This window comes from Macrobrachium nipponense, chromosome 39 (assembly GCF_015104395.2).
Source record: "Macrobrachium nipponense isolate FS-2020 chromosome 39, ASM1510439v2, whole genome shotgun sequence".
Classification (NCBI taxonomy): Eukaryota; Metazoa; Arthropoda; class Malacostraca; order Decapoda; family Palaemonidae; genus Macrobrachium; species Macrobrachium nipponense.
Genome location: NC_061099.1, coordinates 48673354 through 48694691, shown reverse-complemented (window position 1 = coordinate 48694691; position 21338 = coordinate 48673354). Strand labels below are relative to the sequence as shown.

General features: G+C 45.9%; 1 protein-coding gene across 1 annotated transcript in view; it reads right to left on the bottom strand.

The window, feature by feature from the left end:
• The window catches only part of LOC135210327 (uncharacterized), a 702311-nt gene that overhangs the window by 185139 nt on the left and 495834 nt on the right, over window positions 1-21338 (bottom strand). Inside the window, 1 exon segment of the mRNA XM_064243213.1 lies at window positions 17417-17583. Coding sequence (XP_064099283.1) covers window positions 17417-17583 — 167 coding nt within the window.

The following is a 21338-nucleotide window of genomic DNA, read 5'->3' as shown; positions in this document are numbered from 1 at the left end:
CGGTCCTCCATACTGGGACTTCTTATACTTATGGGCTTACTTTTTCACGTTCATTGTTTTACATCGAGTTTTAGCTAGTTCAGCCCTCCTACCATTCTCTTAGCTTGGTATTTAGGGCTACAAATAGTTTTTTTTCCGGCCCAGCATCCCGGCTCTTGCTCTACATCGGCTATCGCTGGCTCCGAGTAGGCTGCTGTTTCTTGGAACAGTCTGCCTCCTCCTGGGCTTCTTTCTCTTTTACTAAAAGTGTCTCTTCCACCTTTCAGTGTATATTTTTTATTTAGGGTGTTAGGCTAGCCTAGGTGCTTGTTCCGTGTATTGGTACAGCTTGGTTCACGTGGCCCTACCACGGTTGTGTTGCTCGCGGCCTAGGCCACTTGCGGTCACGTGTTCCTTAGCACCTTACCCTGCCCCTTCCCTCCCTTTCTGATATAGGGAGGAGCTGGGGGACCCCTTGGTTGTTATGACAACCTCTATCGCCTTCTCTCATCCTTTCGGAGGTGACCAGGGGTTCCTCCCAGCGGGGGGTATAGGGCGACCACTATGAGGTTCCGGGTCTCCATGCGGGTAGTGGGTGAGGCGGGGAGGAGTAGGCCATCCCTCCCTCCTTTCTCGCTCCCGCCGTGTTTCGCCGAGACCTTCCTCTCCCCCTCCCCAGTTGCTCAGCCACCTCCCTTACGATACGAAAGGAGCCTTCCGTCGCAGACTGGGGCAACCTTTGTTATTAGGTTACTGGCTCCGCTAGCGGGCGGGGTGGGTACTATAGAGTGGGTCGGTTTGCTTGCCTACTATATCCTTATATCTCTCCCCCGCTACCGGAAGGGAGCTTACCCCTTACCTACGCACTCTTCTAGTAGACGGGCGGAGAGAGGTTGTTTTATTATGCTTATTTTAAGGATATACCCTAATTATTCGATATTTTACAATGAATTGTGTGTTATTATTATTATTTTTATCAACCATCCCCGCCATTTTCCGTCGTGGTTTCTATTACCACCACTCCTAGTTGGTTGCTTTTTGTGCTTCCGCCATCGGCGGAGCCATAGCCTATATTCCAACCTGGTTACCACACGTATTTTGGCGGGGCTCTGGTTTAATCTAACTTTATCGCTCCGGCTCCAGCGGAGCATATGTTAGGCTGTAAGTGTTTACTTGGTACTCATGTACTTTTTCACTTACAGGCTACCAACTGCCAGGTCCCAGCCTGTAACGCGACGCTGTTCGACCCCTGTGGACACGATGAATGCAGGTCTCACGCCCCCTGTGCCACGTCGTTCAACGAGACGATCGTCTGGCACCCTGAAGCCTGCGCCATCTGCTACGACCTGGTCGGTCAGCTGGGAGATGGGGTAAGTCCACTATAGGCTTACTTATTATTTTACTAACAACTTCTAGTCGTAAGTTTGTTAATCCCATTCCACTATTGGCAGCTAATCTCACCTTTCTTTCAGGCTACCGGTGTGAGGGAAGTCGCCCTCGCCACCCTGAAAGCGTGGGTGGGCGGCTTCGGGAAGAACGCCGCCAAGGGCCAGCCCTACATTTTGGACAGGAAGCTGGCCGTCCAGATCTTCCCCGCGGGCAAGTCGACGGGTTACGTTGACCCCTTGTCCGCTGCCCCGCTGATAGCCTCCATCCAGCAAGACCTCCAGCAATCATTTGGGGTCGTAGCCTCCCAGGAGTCGGTCCCGGACGTCGCTGCTCTGGACCTTAACCTTGAGCCCATGGCGGTAGGTGGGGAGGATTTGTTGGTTGAGGTAGGTATGTCGGGCGCCCAAGGTCTTTCCTTGGACGCTCCTGGATCTTCTCCTGTCCCCTCTTCTTCTGCTTCTTTCCAAGGCTTTACGGGATCTGAGGTCCCTATTCGCACTCCCGCTCTCTCTGTACCTCCTAAGGAGAAGGGAAAGAGAGAACCGAAGACTCTAGCTAAGTCGACTTCTAGGAAGTCGTCTTCGTCTTCTGCGGCTAAGAAGTCGTCGACTTCATATGCCGATGCGGTGAAGGCAAAGCCGAGCTCTTCTCATTCAAAGAGCTCCAGAAGCAAGGCTTCGAAGGAGAAGGCTCGCGCTCCCGCCGAGTCACTGCCTTCTCCCGCCTCCACTGCTTCCACTCCGGCTACGCCGGTAGGAGTAGCAAGCACCAGCACCTTTGATCCCTCTACTTTCTCAGCAGGGGTGATGGAACAGGTGGGCGTGCTAGTAGGCTCACAAATCTCCGCACTGGGGACACGGTTTCGAGCAGATGTTTGCGCAATTATCCAAACAGTCTGTCTCAATCTGGACAGTCAATCCAGGATCTCTCTAACAGAATAGAGAAAAATGAGGACCGAGTAGCTGGGCTAGCTCAGGCTCCTTCCCCAGTCTCCCCAGCATCTAGCACGGGGATTCTTCAACTCCCGTCATATGACTCCTTGCCAGCTTTCTCTATGGAGAACCCATGGAGAGTAGCTGCCTACGCTCCATTTAAAGACGGAATGATCTCTATCTCGGAGTGTGGAACTCGAAGGATTGAGGACTTCGAGTTTTACCCTCCGGGTCTGACGCAGCCTTTCATCGGATATGCTAGGCTGACGCCAACGGCTCTGACGAGGGAAGACAAGATCTCGAAGGAGTCAGTCCTTTATAGTAGAGATCACGCCCAGCGGGAATGGGTTCACTGCCTTGAGGACTGGGAGTGTACGAACACCAAACTCCAGGCCTACAAGAGTCCCTTCACTATTTTTGCGACGGAAGAGGAGGTTTCTCTTCCGTTCGCCACGAAATTAGTGGAGAAGTCTCTTCAGGCAGTCCTCAAGGATGAGCCCATTCCACAGTTGAGGGAGGCGGAGTCTACTTCTCCGCTCTTCCCGGCCTTCGGAGAATTGTGGGAGAACTTGCCAGCTACGTTCACGCTGGGTAAACTCAAACCGGACTGCGCCATGGACCAGTTCGGTGAGAAACTACCTAGGCTGCCGGATTCCTAAATCCAGGCAGAGTTCGATGCGCGAACTAGGTTTGGCAGGTCCCTCAATTCCCTCATCATCACAGAAATGGCTGCCCTTTCGTACGCTACGGAACCGCTGTTCAAGATTCTAGCGAAATCTCAGTTTCAGACGGTTCTAACAGACGCTTTTGACTTCTTCCAGGCTAGGAGGAACTGCCGGAAGCATGTCTTACAAGAGTGCACCATCAGGCATGAGCCTAATAGACTCTTGGCTGCAAGCATGTGGGGAGCGGATCTCTTCCCAGAGTCCGCGGTGAACGAGGTACACCACGAAGCTGCTAGACTCAACCAGAGCCTTAGAGCTAGGTGTGTATTCCTCAAAGAGGAAAACAGGAATCCGTTCCCACTGCTGGCAAGAAACCAAAGAAGGCTGGTAAGAGGTTCCAGCCATATAAAAAACTCCAGCAACAGCAGCAATTTGTGCAGGCAGTCCCAGTTACCCAACAGGGACAACCTTCCACCTCTAAGCAGAACCAACCTATCCTCCTGGTGCCCCAGCAATCTCAACCATCCACTTCCTACGCTATCTCGCCGGCCTTCAACCCTGCATATGAGGCTCAAGGCTACTCTCAGCCGAGAGGTAGGGCGAGAGGTTACTTTCGTCAGCGTGGCGCAGGAAGGGGTACGAGGAGTAGACAGTTCAGAGGAGGGCGTGGTGGCCAACCCGCCCATCAGCAATGAGGCTCCCCAGGTAGAGGGAGGCTGTTCCTCTTTCCGCCACAGGTGGGGGTTCAGCAATTGGGCACAGAGCATAGTGTCCAAAGGATTAGGCTGGAGTTGGATCAAAGATCCTCCTCCAATCAAATCATTTCATCAAATACCATCAAAGGAATTGATAGATTACGCGGAGAACTCCTTCAGAAAGGAGCTATTGCGAGAGTCAAACATCTAAAATTTCAAGGTCGCTTATTCAGCGTGCCAAAGAAAGGCTCAACAAAAAGAAGGGTAATCTTAGACTTGTCAAAGCTAAACTCTTTCATTCGCTGCGACAAGTTCAAGATGCTTACCCTCTCGCAAGTAAGGACCTTACTTCCGCGTGGAGCCGTCACATGCTCCATCGATCTTACAGACGCATACTATCATATCCCTATAGCCAGACACTTCCGCCCATTCCTAGGATTCAGGCTAGGAAATCAGACATTCTCATTCAAAGTGATGCCCTTCGGTCTGAATGTAGCCCCCAGGGTATTCACAAAGATAGCAGAAGTGGTTGTACAACAATTGAGAAAGCCGGTCAGGGAATCATGGTAGCGGCATACCTCGACGATTGGTTGATCTGGGCACCAACAGTCGAGGAATGTCTCAAAGCTACCAAAAAGGTAGTTCCACTTTCTGGAACATCTGGGGTTCCAGATAAACAAAACGAAAATCCAGACTTACTCCGGAATCTCGTTTTCAGTGGCTAGGAATCCAATGGGATTTGTCTTCCCACAATCTATCAATTCCAGTGGTCAAACGGAAGGAAATAGCAAAATCTGTCAGGCAATTTCTCAAATGCAAGCAAACGTCAAGAAGAAACCAGGAGAGAATCCTAGGGTCTCTTCAGTTTGCTTCCGTAACAGTAATTCCTTCGTGAAAAGCAAGGCTGAAAGATATAAATCGAATTTGGCGGTCAAAAGCAAACTCCAAATATCGAGACAAGTTGTCAGTAATTCCTCAGATCCTCCGCAACCAACTACGGCCTTGGTCAAGAGTAAAGAACTTAGCCAAGAAAGTACCCCTTCAATATCCCCTCCCAGTGTTAACCATTCACACGGATGCATCCCTGTCCGGGTGGGGGGGATACTCTCAGTTCAAACAGGTTCAGGGGACTTGGTCAGTTCAATTTCGCCAGCTCCACATAAACGTGTTGGAAGCAATGGCAGTATTTCTTACTCTGAAGCGACTGCTTCCCCCGAAGAAGTCTCATCTAAGGCTAGTTTTGGACAGTGCAGTGGTAGTTCATTGCATCAACAGGGGAGGGTCCAAATCCAAGCATGTGAACCATGTCATGATAGCCATCTTTGCATTAGCAAACAAACACAAATGGCATCTGTCTGCCACTCACCTGGCAGGAGTAAGAAATGTGATAGCAGACGCCCCTGTCCCGTCAGTTCCTCTGGAATCAGAGTGGTCTCTGGACGTCGGGTCATTCCAGTGGGTAAGCCGGAGAGTCCCAGGTCTCCAAGTGGATCTCTTCGCCTCACAAGCGAACCACAAGCTCCCTTGCTATGTGGCCCCCAACCTGGACCCTCTGGCTTATGCCACGGACGCCCTGTCGTTGGATTGGAATCAGTGGAGGAGAATTTATGTTTTTCCTCCAGTGAATCTTCTCTTGAAAGTCCTAGACAAACTAAGGTCTTTCAAAGGGATAGTAGCTCTGATTGCACCGGACTGGCCCAAGAGCAACTGGTATCCTCTTCTTTTGGAATTGGGGTCTCCGACCTCAACGGATCCCCAATCCCAAACTATCACAATCAGTACAAATGAGGACTGTGTTCGCTTCCTCAGGAACTCTCCAGACCCTAACTTTATGGACTTCATGAAGTTTGCGGCTAATAAAGATGCTGACATTGATCCACAGAATATTCTCTTCCTAGAATCAGATAAGAGAGAGTCAACCATTAGACAATATGACTCAGCTGTTAAAAAAATTAGCATCTTTCTTGAGAGAATCGAACACTACAACCATGACAGTTAATTTGGCTATATCCTTTTTCAGATCCTTGTTTGAAAAAAGGTTTAGCAGCTAGCACGATTACCACTCATAAATCGGCTTTGAAGAAAATCTTTCAAGTAGGTTTTCAGATAGATTTGACTGAATCTTATTTCACTTCTATCCCTAAAGCCTGTGCTAGACTTAGACCTTCTCAGAGGCCTACTACAGTTTCATGGTTCTTAAATGATGTCCTCAAACTAGCTTCAGATACTGACAACTCATCTTGTACATTCATAATGCTCCTGAGGAAGACATTATTCTTATTAAGCCTAGCCTCAGAGCTAGAATTTCAGAACTGTCGGCTCTATCCAGGGATGCGTGTGGAATGAATTCCTCCCATCAGGAGAATTCTACTTGCTCCGGATCGTAGCTTTTTAGCCAAAATGAAGATCCTCTTGCAAGGTGGGCTCCTTGGAAGGTTATCCCACTTCCACAGGATCCTTCTCTCTGCCAGTATCAACTCTTAGAGCCTTTCTATCTCGTACTTCTTCTAGATCCTCAGGTGCTCTCTTCATGAGAGAAAAAGGTGGTACTTTATCAGTTAAAGGCATTAGACAGCAAATCCTTTACTCATTAAACAAGCAACCCTGAGTCATTCCAAAAGCACATGATATCAGGGGAGTAGCCACCTCAATTAATTATTTCCAACATATGAACTTTGAGGATCTTAGAAAGTATACTGGATGGAAATCCCCGACAGTCTTTAAACGGCATTATTTAAAGTCCTTGGAATCTTTAAAGTTTTCAGCAGTAGCAGCGGGAAACATAGTTTCCCCTGATACTGTTTAGTAGTTGTAGTATAGATCCAGGTCTCCTTTCTACCTACATCAGCCAACATGCCTCACCCTATCGTCAGGCTACTCAAACATCATAGCCTTAGCCGTTGTATCATATAGTGGATTGTCCCTTATTTTTTTGCTAGGGACATCCACACTTGTACTGATAATGTACTTCAGTGTACCTACCCTTTATTTTTATGCTAGGGTAGGACACAATATGTTGTATATATTCACCATTTTGTATTTGTGATGAACTTCAGTCACAATGTGTTTGTATATATTTTGGAATATTTGTATTGATGATGGATTTCAGTGTACCTACCCTTATTTTTGTGCTAGGGTAGGACACATGAGTTTATATTTTGTAATTTTTGTTAAGTAAATCTCCTTTTTTCCTTATTTTACATGCATCTCTGTAATTTACTGTAATTACCATTTAAGTACTTTAAGATTACTAACGTTCTATTATTTTGCTGTTTAATATAAGTTAGTTTAAGTGCTTAATTTGTATGCTGTAATTGATTTACTTATATTATATCCATCATTTTTAACTGTTTTTCATTGTTCCCTTTTTCCCATCTTGTCTGTTTCTCTGGTACTCTTTCATAGGCCGACACGAGCTGAGCCCAGAAAAGGGAATTTTTGACGAAGGAAAAAATCTATTTCTGGGTGATTGGCTCGTGTCGCCCTAAGAAACCCCCCCTTTTTATGGTTTGTTTCCCCCCCTTGCAGGACAAGATGTTTTTGACTGTTTTATTTAAGGATGACCGCTAGGGGCGCTGCTGTCCGTGGCGTCCTCTAGTAGTAGTAGTAGAGGCTGCATCGCCCGTTGGTATCAGCTCTCTCTTGGGGGGATTCTGATAAGGAAGTTCTAATTGGTGTTTGTCTCGTGGTAGTGTTCCACACTCGCCCCTATATCATACCGACACTTCTTTTTAAGAGTGAGCGAGTCAGTTTTACTGACATTTTCTTAATTTTGTTTTTCTCTGGTAATTTTAGGCTAATTTTACCTAGAAAGAATGATATTAAGGATACTTTCATAGGGCGACACGAGCCAATCACCCAGAAAATAGATTTTTCCTTCGTCAAAATCCCTTTTTTGCATATGTATAAACTCCCTCCATGTATTTCTGCCCAAAAAAGCACTTTGGTTGGTTCTCATGTGGATGCTTCCTTCATGTTTTGTCTGTCTGCATATTTCCTTTTTTGTCTTTGACTGCCTGTATACCTTTCATCATTTTTATTAATTTCCATTTGAGCACACCAAGGCATTCCGAGTTGAAAATGACATTTTCATAATAAAATACAGGCAGTCCCTACCTTATGACGGGGGTTCTTTCTTGAGATGCGTCATAAACCAAAATTCATCGTAAGCCCCGGAAAATTGTCAAAAAATCCTAAGGAAACATGATATTGTTAAGATACAATAAAGTTTTGTACATACTTACCTGGCAGATATATACTTAGCTATAGACTCCGTCGTCCCCGACAGAAATTCGAATTTCGCGGCACACGCTGCAGGTAGGTCAGGTGATCTACCGCCACTGCGCTGGGTGGCAGGAATAGGAACGATTACCGTTCTTAGAACCAGATTTTCTCTTCCACCTGTCTCCTGAGGGGAGGTTGGGTGGGCCATCAATCGTATATATCTGCCAGGTAAGTATGTACAAAACTTTATTGTATCTTAACAATATCATTTTGTACATGGAACTACCCAGCAGATATATACTTAGCTGATTGACACCCTTGGTGGTGGGAAAGAGACAACTATTTACTGAATAGACAGGTAAACAACATACGTTGTAGGTAATAAATAAATAAAACCTTGGTTCCTACTTGATCAGCGGAAGACTCCATGGCTAATGCCTAGGAATCTGCTTCGCCTCAAGAGCCTCAGCGAGGATGTGACCTATGGCTAAGAGTTCTTGTGGTCTGTCGATGGGGTCTTATCCATTTACTCGACAGAGCCTCTTACATGACAATATGCCTATGCCTAGTGGCATAATTAAGGAGCACAACACCGATCCCGATCACCTGATCCTAATACGAGGGTTAGTGCTTAAGTTGAAAAGAGTTATCTACAAACTCCTTTCAAACAACCCAAAGAAAAAAACACGACGTTAAATAAAATTTAACTCACTAGTTAAGGATCAGTATCTGCTCCCTATCCCAGCAATGTATCCGCAGACACGTATCAACCAAGAGAAGGATCCCTCGAAGGTTATCTTGACATCCTTCGGATAATGGGAAGTCAACACAGAGTTGCATCTCCCGTATGTGACAGCTAATATGTCCTTATGACATATTGTTAGGGAAAGAACAAGAATTCGGAAAAGCTCGCACTTCATGCACTTTTAATTCTCAGCTGTTTGAAGGAATCATCAATGCACTTATCAAGTGCTTAGGAGATCACAATGTCTCAAAGAAGGCCAGGGCGTTCTTTGATATAGATCTCTTCTGGGTGAAGCCTGGAGCCTGGCTCGCGCTTCGTGCCTGGCAGGCGCCTAGCGCCTGTCTAGCGCCTCGCGCCTGGCTGGAGCCTTGCGCCTGAATGGCGCCTAGAGCCTGGCTGGAGCCTCGCGCCTAGATGGCGCCTTGCGCCTGGCTGGCGCCTTGCGCCTGGCTGGTGCCTGATTGGCTCCTCCTTCCTGGCTAGCGCCTCGCGCCTGGCTGGAGCCTTGCGTCTGGCTGGTGCCTTGCGCCTGGAAGGCACCTGAGCCTGCAGAAGACTTCATGATTACTGTCTATGAGTCTGCATGCCTCAAGAGTTTCAGCGAGGTAGGGACCTATGACTGACAAAAACCCCTTCTGGATCATGTCAATGGGGGCTAGCCCGCTTACACGACAGAGCCTTCTCGGATCGTGCCAATGGGGGGTGCCCTGCCCACTTACATGGCAGAGCCTTACCTGTATCATATCAATGGGGTGGACTAGCCCTCTTACATGACAGAGCTTTAGGTTGCTCTTTACTGGAAGGAGCCTTGCGTCTGGATGGATCCTCAATCCTGACTGGAGCCTAGCCTTGAAGGAGCCTGGCACCTGGATGGCGCCTGGCTGGCTTCTAGAGCCTGGCTGGCTCCTAGAGCCTGGCTGGCTCCTAGAGCCTGGCTGGCTCCTAGAGCCTGGCTGGCTCCTGAGCCGGCTGGCTCCTAGAGCCTGGCTGGCTCCTAGAGCCTGGCTGGCGCCTCGCGCCTGGCTTGGCTCCTCCACACTTGCTGGAGCTTCGAGCTTGGAAGAGTCTCTAGGCTGTCTGGCAATGTCCACATTGGACACTTTTATATCTGTCCGATTGTTCGCCTCTGGCGCAAATGGAGGCCCGCTCCTTCTCAGTATCAGACCATGACCGAGTTCCTGGAACTGTCCGCCTCTGGCGTTTTTCGCCTGTATTGGTCAATTTGGCGGCTTGGCTTTGGCGGGCGCTTTTTTGCTACATTGTCCGAGAGTCCTGAACAACCACATAGTTTATCAGGAGACTGGAGAAGGGTGGAAGAAATTCTTCCCCTTTGAGCTTTTGGCCCCTGGCAAGGGGAGGTGATTTTAGTCAGCTACACCCAGTAGACGACAGGATATCTAACAATACGAGAGAGAAGAGTCTTCCTCCGAGGAGGATCCTTCGTGAACACTTCTTTTGCTAACGAGATCTCTTCTTACATGTTGATGAGGTTCCTCGTTGCAGAATCTTCCCTATCCTTGCCCGAAGGAAGGGAAGGAGTCTGGAAGTCGAAGGAGACTCTGAGCTGAAATTGGGCGGAAACCCTGATTTCTAGCTCTTATTGTATCCTTCTGAATACCTTCTGGGAATAGCATTTTGAGCCCTCATCGCACCCCGAAGACTCTGTAGGCAAACGTTTTAAACCATCTCTTCTTCTGTAGATGAAAATGTAAGTACCCTGCCTGGGCAACTAAACTTCTATCTGAAAGCGTTGCGTCAGGAATAGAGGGATTTATTTCTTTTGCCAGACATACTATGCTGGCAAGAACCCATTGCCGAGTCTCCATTGAATCTGATGCGAGATTCCAATGCACAAAAAATTCCCTTGTCTTCTTGGTCGTTTAGGGCTAAGAGAAACAAAGAATTCCTTCATAAACTTCCTCAAAGAAGTTTGATGAGGAGCAGTTCCATTTTGTCGGAACACGGAATCTGTGGCCACAAAAAAAATCCCATTCGAAGTACATGATATCCTACTCTTGTCGTATTGCGGTATCGTATAAGATCCCGAAGATCTTAATCCTCTGTTATCTCTAATTCCCTTTGTAGAGACAGAGTATGGCCTTTTACTGCGTTCTTTGATAGCAGATATATACATAGGTGTTCTTCCCTCTGAAAGTGAAGAAAAAACCTCGCTATGTGGTTCACAGAGGTATCGGAAGAGGACAGTTTCCTCATTCCATCTAGCACGATCTGCAGCAATTCTATGTCTTAGCCATGACTATTGTCTTTACCTTTATGAAAAACCTCTACTCATTATGTCCACTTCTGGTCAGTCCTGCAACGCGGACAGACTCAGAGTGGAGAGGTTTTATAGGTCTATTTATAATAGATTCTGATAGAATATCCAGATACTCTTGGAAAAGCCTTACGAAACATGCTGTGAGAAGAACGTGACTTCTGTGAATCCAACCTCTCTAAGGCCAAAATGAGGCATACATCCTCTCTTCCTTTGACGCCCAATTATCTTAATATCGTTAAGAATTTATAACTAGGGGAAAAAAGGCTAAAGTTTATTCCCCTTCTTTAAATTTAAAGATGTCTTATATTGCTACCTCTCTTGGTTCGAGGGAAAAAAAAAAAAAGAAAAAAGCAGTCTAAAGGAAGCCTGTTCGTCTTCTACCTTACAAAGAGATCTATGAAGACGACTTTCCGCAGGTTCTCCACAACTCTTTTCAATAAATGATTATACAATACGTTAACAGTTTACTTACCTCTTCGACCGAGAAGGTTCTCACGGACATGCAAAATCTTGCATCGAACCTCTTAAGGATCGTTACGTTCCGTGTCTGTTCCCAAATAGGTTCTCTTTTGTTAACGCGAACAGGGGCGAAAAAAGAGATTCTCGATGCTCTTTGCGATATGAGAGAGTCGTGGAATTGGCCTAAGTGATTAAAATAAATCATTTCATCATTCCTTGTAAGCGACCCCTTTTCGATTAAATGGTGGGTAACGAAATCAGGAACGAATCTTGCCGTTACCGAGCCTGCTGTCCGAGAGGCTACTGGACTCTTAGGTTAATAACTCGCTAAAACGAGAAAATATCTTGGATGGTGCGGCAGGCGCTGCGCCAGGCTGGCGCTTCCTTCTAGTTCTTTTTAGGTTATGTGCCATAACATCTATGCCCTTATGGTACCCGACATCCTTCACATGTTAATTCCGTTCTTAGTGGGAAAAAACTTTTATATACGTAGTATAGTCCATTCAGGGAAACAACTTCTGCCACTAAGAGAATGTTTCCCATCCGACTCACCCAACTTCTCTTGAGCAATATCCGAATTTAAAAAGGTTGTGTGCGTTTCTCGAAAGGATGAGAGAATTATATATATCGCGCGCTGCCGTATTAGAATCCTTTATAATACTGTCACATTGTGGTAAACAGCATTAATCTAGGAAACCTTTGTAATGGATACTAGGAATTCTGTAGTTAACCTCGGTATGTGCATAAGACTTGACCATACCGTAGTCTTAAAAGTGAATTCTCTACTACATTCATCTTCTCACTAAGCATGTACTCTAATAAGCCATGCTTTCGTAAGCATGAGAGCATTATACAATATAGAGTTCTGCTGCGTTAGAATCCTTTAAAAATGTTACCTACGGTAAACAGCATTGAAATGTTGTAATATCTTTCTTATTGAAAGCTTCTTAGCAAAAGGCAGACAATATATTATTTATGTTTGCTTAACTATCCCCTCAATCCGAGGCTAAAACCACGATTGTAGGGGAGAGACACGGTTATTCATTCCATCCCGCAGGAGAGAGACATGTTACCGAACACTCATGACCGACACCTACATGATACTGCGTTGGTGTCTAAGCGATAGCAGTCTCGTTAGCCGACTGGCCTTACTCTTCCAGAGTTGCCAGCTACTCCATTTAATAAAGGAATCTTATAAAATTATTATCGAACTTCAGGAAGTTCTTATAATGCATATCTAAGCGAAACAAGACTTCGATAAATCTAGAAGCTAAGTAGGTGTTGTCTTAACAATCCCTTTAAGCGTAGTCCTTCCTAGGAAATTCCTGGAAGGATACTGGTAACTGAGTTGCTCAGCAAAGAAGAAACTACGGTATGTGCTTATGATTTGCCGTATCGTATTCTCATACAGCAGATAATCTACTACCTTCTTTCCCTGCCGAGGCAGATAGAGAAAGGATATTCTGGCGCCTGATCCTTGCACCTAGCGTCTGGAATGTTCCGCGCGCCTGGAATGTTCCGCACGCTAGAAAGGAGACTCGCTCCTGGAACGTTCCGCTTGCGTGGAAGGTCCCGTGTGCCCTGACAGTTTCCAAGCGCCTACTAGACCCCTTTTAGAAAGAGCCTCTTGCCCGGAAATGTTCAATGGGAAGGATCGTTCTGATTGCCACTCTACTGTAAGGCTCCCTTGCTCTAGCCAGTTTTCTTGGTTTTCTGGCGCAATTGCGCCAGGCTGGCGCTTCGTCTCTTTGAAGGCGCCTTGCGCCAAGAAAAATTTTCTAGAACGCGGCTCGCGTTTGGTTGTAGGAACGCGGCTCGCGCTAGTCTGTTAGCTGGAACGCGCCTCGCTGCTGGCTATAGGAACGTAGCTCACGCTAGCTTGCTGGAACGCGGCTTCCTGGCAGCGGCTGGCTCTTGCTCAGTGTTCTCTAGATCATCGCTCCAAACATACATTCTTCGTCTTTTCGGATGTAAGATGAAGAGACGCATTTTCGTTTTTTAAGGATGCCTTATCAATGGCTATCCTTGGCAGTCTGGGACGTTCTACAGAACCTGCCGAGGGACGCCTGACCGGTGGGGGTTCTCCCTAACCTTCCTGCGGCTGTCGACTTTCCTCCTCCACTGGGTCTGGGAGTTTTGGAAGAGGTCTAGGCCTGGAAGCGCTAAGGAGCCGATCAGACGCACCCTCCACTGCAACTGGGAACACTATATTCACTTCTTACCTTTTTAGAGCTCGCCTTTTGAGCTCCATCCATTTATCTTCAAATTTGCACATATGAATTTGTAGATTCTGTGGAGTAAGAGGTGATGAGGATGCAACAACTACTAGAATTGTCAATACTCTAACTGCTCGTTAGTACGAGAGCTCTTAAAGCTTCTAAAGGAAGCGTATCTAGTTATATGCTTTCTGACTTCCTAAAGTAGGAAGTTAGATCTTATATTTTCCTTCATCAAGTTCTAACACTTATACACGTATTAGTGAAAAAAAAAATATCAATATTTCCCTTATTGCAAAATATAAGTGTCTACCGAAAAATTTGGTAGTTTCACGTAATATATTCTTCGAAATTTCGAAGCCAAATTCATTAAAAAGTTTAATAAAAGCGTATGCCAAACCAAAGACCCAGTACTTCCCTGCAAAAGACAGCCAGAAGGTCGATGGCGATGAAAAAACGAAAATCAAGTCAGGAGGTAGCAACAACGTATGTTGACACTACCGCGACAGAGAAAATCTGGTTCTAGAACGGTAATCGTTCCTATTCCTGCCACCCAGCGGCAGGGGCGTAGATCACCTGACCTACCTGCAGCGTGTGCCGCGAAATTCGAATTTCTGTCGGGGTACGACGGATTGTCTATAGCTAAGTATATATCTGCTGGGTAAGTTCCATGTACAAAACTTACTTTTAATGCTTTGGGTGTATTAAAAACTATGTAAACTGGATTTTTATTGCATTTTTCATTAAAAAAAAACTTCAAATATTGATTATTTTGCATTTTTGGAGTCATATTTCTTCCGCCAATTCGGCGTAGTAAGTGGTGTAACCCTGGAACATGCGCCGTAAACCTGGAACAATTTCTGATGAATATAATTGAAATGTGCTGTAACCTCGAAACGTCGTAAGCCTGGGACTGTAAAGTTTTATAAACATGCTTACCAAGTAATTACACAGCTTTAGTTTCAAACTCGTGCAGCAGCTAAAAATTGCAACTAGCAGTAGCGCTTCTTTTGTTTTTGTGTAGGAAGACCAAATCTTTTAAATATTTGTGAAGAGCATTTTTACCAAGGCTCTTCTGGCTGGACCAGTCAAACACATATTGGAGCCCGGTCTGTTCTGAATTCTCGGCCTATTTGCCCAAAAAGAGTGCTGTTGAAATGGAGAGGCTGACTTGCCTTGGAAACTTGAATAGTCTTTAGGACGCTTGGTCGACTTCTTCCAAAGTTCCTGTGTTGCCTTCTTCTGAAGTGCCAACACTATCTCTGTGGGAACAGGTGATTGTGGTCTAAAGGTGCAAACAGCAAAGCCGATTTCTGAGATACGGTCACACCCTTAGAGGCAGAAGAACACCAAAGTTCCCTCGTCTTAAGAATCCCCGTCACAAACAACGGAACCAACACCATGGAGCCATTCCTAATTACTTTATCAGCACAAGAAATAGTTCCCCAAAATCTGCTGAAAACTCTTCCAGCAGGTCTGTCTAGTCATCTAGTTTCTTGGCCAGTGCTTCGACTGTCCAGTCCAAAAAACTTAGGACTTCGAAAGTCTTGAAGATATTTCTCACTAAGTGAGCCACCCCCGACGCTTAAAACATCACTTTAGCGGAAGAAAAGGCTGAGCATCTAAATGAGTCTATTAAGCAAGAGAAGTCCCCCTGGGAAGAGGCAGCTACTCCCAGAGAAGGGGTTTCTCCGTAACATAAGAATTACACCTCATGCTCACCAAACGAGATGGCAGAGTGCAAAAAGCCACCTTACCTTGCTCTCTCTTGTCTGAGAGCCACCTGTCTAACTCTCTTAATGCTTTTCTAGAGGAGGAGGACAGTACCATCTTAGGAAGCCTGGAAGATTCTGTCCGCTGGTTCCTCATGTAAAAAGCCGAAGCAGGAGAAGCTAGAGTCACAGGAGAGAAAAAAGACAGAAATGCTACTAAGAATACCTTAGTAAGTTGGCAAAAGGAGTAGAAGGTTGCTGCAAGACCCTAAGGACTTACGCAGCGGAAGAATTTTTCTTAAGCAGACTCATGATTTCATCCAAACGTCGTCGAATAGGATCCAAGGACAAGTCATGAGGCAGTGAGTCCGATATCAGTAAATTAGTAAACAAATCCAGGCAACAGCCGCTTGGTGCCAGAAGCTCACCTGCTGGCACAGGGGAGACTGGGCAAATCAGGCGCTGGTCAGCAAGGACTGGGCGCTCATCAGTGACATCCGTAGTGTGGAGAAGGAGGGCACTTGAAGTGCAAGAAGCACTTGACAGCCAAATGAGAGCGCTAAAGTGACAACAACTGACGTTCCAGAGAAGTGTGATCTGGACCTCTTTAAAAACTACAGGAAGGAACAGGGGCGCGTTCCACCTCTTTACTACGTTTGTAGGGAGGGGGAGAATTACCCATCGGGTCCTCAGCTCACCTCTTCAAAGGGTATGAACCTTCAAAATAACACCTACACTGCCTCTCATCCACATCCAAGCTTGATGATCCACAGGAAAGATCATGCACTGATTTTCAGATGCCTTTCCAATGGCTGTCCGCTGCATCCTGGGACTTTTACAAGATCAGCTGAGGGGGCACCTACATGGAGCAAACTCCACTGACCTCCCTTGGGCTGTCAGTATGCATGGGAGTCTGACAGGGACCTAGGTCTACGATCATCGGTGGGCTGGATAGACATCTTCACACACACTGCACCAGCACTTTCACTTACATGAACACTTTTGTCCATAAGGACTTTCACCAAAGCTCTCAATTACTCCATAGTACTATCTATGAACCCAAACTTTTTATATACACAAACTTCGAGGCTGGCAATGGCATTAGGCTCAGAAACATGGGGGTCTGATACAGGAGAGGCCAAAATAGTCAGAGGACTGGGAAGGGGAGAAAAAGCAAAAGAGGTAGAAGGCATAACAGTTACATCGGCTACATCCAATTTACGAGAACCTTGCAAATTAGCTACATTCCTAGCTTCAGCTCTCGAGCTGCCTTTCTTTTCAAGTCACGTTTGAGCTTGCCTAAATGTGCCTTAAGGGTCTTCCACTTCCTCTGATCCCAGTCCTTACACTCTTGACACTTTAAAGTTACAAAACAAGACTGCCCCCTAAAACTAGAACAAATTGTATAGGAGTCATAAAATGCTTTGTCAATTTAGTTTTACAGTCTTTGCTGCAAAACCTAACACATACCAGCATTACTAGCATCTGACTTTCTAACTAGCCAGATTCAGAAATCACAAAACAATTCTTATTAAATAAGAATAGCTCAAAGGTTACCAAAACAAATACCAAGTACGTCACCAATTGAAGATACCAAGGAACCATCCGGTGAACAAATTAAAAATTTAGCTGCTTAAAATACGAGATGTTCAGTCACTGACTTTAAGAAACAAATTGAGCTGTTCAGCTGTTGTAGCCATCTTTCCCGACAGTAGGTGGGGCCGTGTCTCCCACACAAAAACGAAAGAAGCGCAACTGCGATTTTCAATTTTTAGCTGTTGAGCAAGTTTGAAATTAGAGCTGTGTAATTACTTGGTAAGTTTCATAAATAAAATTTTTTTTTATTTGACTCACTGTGTACCAAAAATATTTTTTGCCCAACTCACCCACCTACCACTAGTTAACTACCCTGCACCAAGTTTCAAAGACTGTTTTAAAGTACTACTAAAGAATACTTCTGCACGAAAGGTGATGGTTTGTATCCCTGTAAGAAAAAATATTAACCACTCAACTTTGCTGACAATCTATAAAATTTAATTGCAAGAGCTGACATATTTTATATATGTATACGTATATATATATATAAAAAAGCGTAATGCTATACGGAAAGTAATGGTCAAACCTTGTCTTCTGAAAAATAACTGAATGTTTCTTTGGTTCTCAAGAGGCTTCCAAAAACTTTAATGGCAAAAGCAACGATGCTGGAATTTTCTGGCACATTGACAATTCTGGGGTCGAAGGCTCTATTGATGAAATCAACTAGTCCTGTACTCTGTGCCCAAGCCAGTCCTGCAAATGACCAAAGATAAACATCCATCAATTTTAATCATTACCATTTACTGCACAACTTAACAGTACAAAGACACTACATAAAAACACAACAGAATTTTTGTCCTTAAATGTTTAATAAGTATGTAAATATCTAAAAAATAAGTTAAACAAAAAATACTACATTCTTTCAATAATCATTCTTAAGAGTTTAGAGTCCTTTAATAGAAATGTCCTTAAGACAGAAAACAGCATATACTGCAAGTACCTACTTTTTTTCCATACATTACCTTTCACATTGCACTACATGAATTTGCAAAATCTATTGACTCCTGTTGGAGCATTAAATATGTTATTGTTATAATACAATCAAGTTTGTTCATACTTACCTGGCAGATATATATATAGCTGTATTCTCCGAAGTCCGACAGAATTTCAAAACTCGCGGCACACGCAGTGGGCGGCCAGGTGGTAGTACCCATTCCCGCCGCTGGGAGGCGGATATCAGGAACCATTCCCATTTTCTATTCATATTTTATCAGTGCCACTGTCTCCTGAGGGGAGGTGGGTGGCACTTAATTATATATATCTGCCAGGTAAGTATGAACAAACTTAATTGTATTATAACAATAACATTTTGTTCATGAAACTTACTTGGCAGATATATATATAGCTGAATCCCACCTTCGGATGGTGGGAAGAACAGAATAGGATTTGTAGGAAACTTAAATTAAGTAGATGATATACACCTTGGTTCCTCACCTGTTAGCAAAGTAGACTCTGTGATTACTGTCACTTCAGCCTGCTTGTGCTTAATCAGAGTTGCCAGCCAGGTGGAGACCTGTAGTGCTGGTGCGCTCTGGATGCTCTGTCAACGGGGACGTGACCTCAATGTGACAAGAGCATAGAGCCATACAAATGAGGCAACGAAGCAACTGACCACCACCTGACCAACTATCCAAGACCCCCTGAACACTAAGCTAAGAGATGGGAGGTCTTCACCAAAGCCTCACCACAACCAAAAAACACAACAACTAAAAACTAACCTAAAACCTAACTAAGGGATAGGGAGAGAGCTACCTTCAGCCCCCAAGACTGTGTCTGCAGAAACGTATGGCCCAAGAGAACAACAGTCCTCGTCATATCGTTCTCACATCTCTCAAGTAGTGTGAGGCGAATACTGAATTGCTCCTCCAAAAAGGTGGCGTCAAGGATGTCCTTGATCGACATGTTCCTTTGGAAGGCAAGCGAGGTTGCGACAGCTCTGACCTCGTGAGCTTTCACTCGCAAGAGGCTCAAATCGATCTGTGTGGAAGACGAATGAGCCTCTTTAATGACGTCCCTCAGAAAGAACGCCAATGCGTTCTTGGATAATGGGATATCGAGTCGTTTAACCGAACACCAGAGATTATCTGAGGGACCTCGTACTTCTTTAGTCTTGTGGACATAAAACTTTAGAGCCCTGACAGGGCACAGGACTCTCTCCGGTTCTTGGCCCACAAGGCTTGTCATACCCTTGATTTCAAAGCTCCTTGGCCAAGGGTTCGACGGGTTTTTTCATTCTTTGCTAAGAAAGTGGGACTCAAAGAGCAGACAGCATTGTCCCCTTTGAAGCCCACTCTCTTACAAATGGCCTGAATTTCGCTAACTCTCTTCGCCGTCGCCAGAGCAGTTAGGAAAAGAGCCTTCTTTGTCAAGTTCCTAAGAGACGCTTCATGTAGAGGTTCGAAAGGACTCGACATTAACAGTCTAAGACTAAATCCAAGTTCAAGAAGGAGGCCTCGCCTGAGGTATCTTGGATGTCTCAAATGATCTCAGGAGATCGTGAAGATCCCTATTATCAGACAGGTCTAGTCCTCTGTGACGGAAGACTGCCGACAGCATACTCTTATATCCACTTGATGGTCTGGGACAGCCAGCTTTCTGTACATTTCTTAAAAATAGCAGGAAATCGGCTATCTGGCTCACAGAGGTAGTGGAAGAGGAAATTCCCTCCTTTCTACACCATGCCCTGAAGAAGCCCACTTCGACTGGTAAACAGCTCTCGAGGACGTTCTCCTAGCATTGGCGATCGCCTTTGCAGCTGCTTTAGAAAAACCTCTCGCTCTGGCCAGCTTTTCGATAGTCTGAACGCAGTCAGACCCAGAGCGGAGAGGTTTCGGTGATATCTTGCGAAGTGGGGCTGTCTGAGTAGATCTTTCCTCCAGGGCAACGTCCCTCGGAAAGTCTATGATGAATGACATTACCTCCGTGAACCATTCCTTCGCGGGCCACATCGGGGCGATCAGGGTCAACCTCGTCCCCTCCGATGCCGCGAACTTCCTTACTACTTCCCCATGATCTTGAATGGCGGGAAGGCATACAAGTCCAGGTTCGTCCAGTCCCAGAGCAGAGCGTCTATCGCGACTGCTCCCGGATCCAGCACAGGGGAGCAATAAAGAGGCAACCTCTTTGTTCTCGACGTCGCAAATAGGTCGACTAACGGACACCCCCACCGTCTCCAGAGCTCTCGACCGTCGTCCTGGTGCAACGTCCATTCCGTCGGCAGGATCTGATCTTGTCGGCTGAGAAGGTCTGCTCTGACGTTTCTGGACTCCTGCGATAAATCTCGTCAGGATCCTTATCCGTCTCGCATCTGCCCACAGCAGAATCTCCCTCGCTAAATAAAAAAGAGGACGGGAGTGTGTACCTCCCTGCTTCTTTAGGTACGCAAGGGCTGTGGTGTTGTCCGAGTTGACTTGGACTACTTTCTCTGCAACCTTTTGTTGGAAGAACTGTAGCGCCAGAAAACCGCCGCTAGTTCCTTTACATTGATGTGCCAGGACACCTGTTCCCCCCTCCAGGTGCCTGACACTTCCTCCCTCCCAGTGTTGCTCCCCATCCCGACACCGAGGCGTCGGAAAACAACACTAGGTCTGGGCTCAAGAAGCTTTAGGGACAACCCCTCTCGAAACTTCCGAGGATCAACCACCATCTTAGATGGTTTCTTCACCGATTTGGTGATTAAAAGGGTCGCATTCAGATCCTCTCTGACTCTCCATTCGTCTGCTAAGAAAAACTGGAGAGGTCTGAGGTGTAGTCTTCCCAGGGAAACAAACTTTTCCAGCGAGGAAATGGTCCCCAGCAGACTCATCCATTCCCTCGCCGAGCAAGCTTCCTTCCCCAGGAAGGCCGAAACTCTCTCTAAGCCTTGCAGCTGTCGTTCCTGGGACGGAAACGCTCGAAAAGCCACTGAATCCATCTGAATCCCCAGATACACGATGGACTGTGTTGGGGTCAGATGCGACTTTCGAGGTTGACCAGAAGTCCTGGGACTTCGCCAAGGCCAACGTGAAGTGAAGTCCTTCAGACACCTTTCTTCTGACGATGCTCTGATCAGCCAATCGTCGAGATACAGGGACACTCTATTCCTGCAGAATGTAACCATCTCGCTACGTTTTCATGGAGCATGGTAAATACCATCGGAGCCGTGCTTAAACCGAAACAAAGAGCTCGGAATTGCCAAACTTTGTCCCTTAGCATAAACCTCAGAAACTTTCTTGAAAGAGGTGGATAGGCACGTGAAAGTATGCGTCCTGTAGGTCCAAGGGACACCATCCAGTCGCCCGGTCTTAAGGCTCCTAGAACCGACTGAGGTGTTTCCATCTTGAATTTTTTCTTTTCTACGAAAAGATTCAGGCTGCTTACGTCCAAGATGGACGCCACCCCGACGACTGCTTTGGTACAGGAAAAGTCTGTTGTAATATCCTGGTGACCCCAGGTCTAAGACCTGCTCC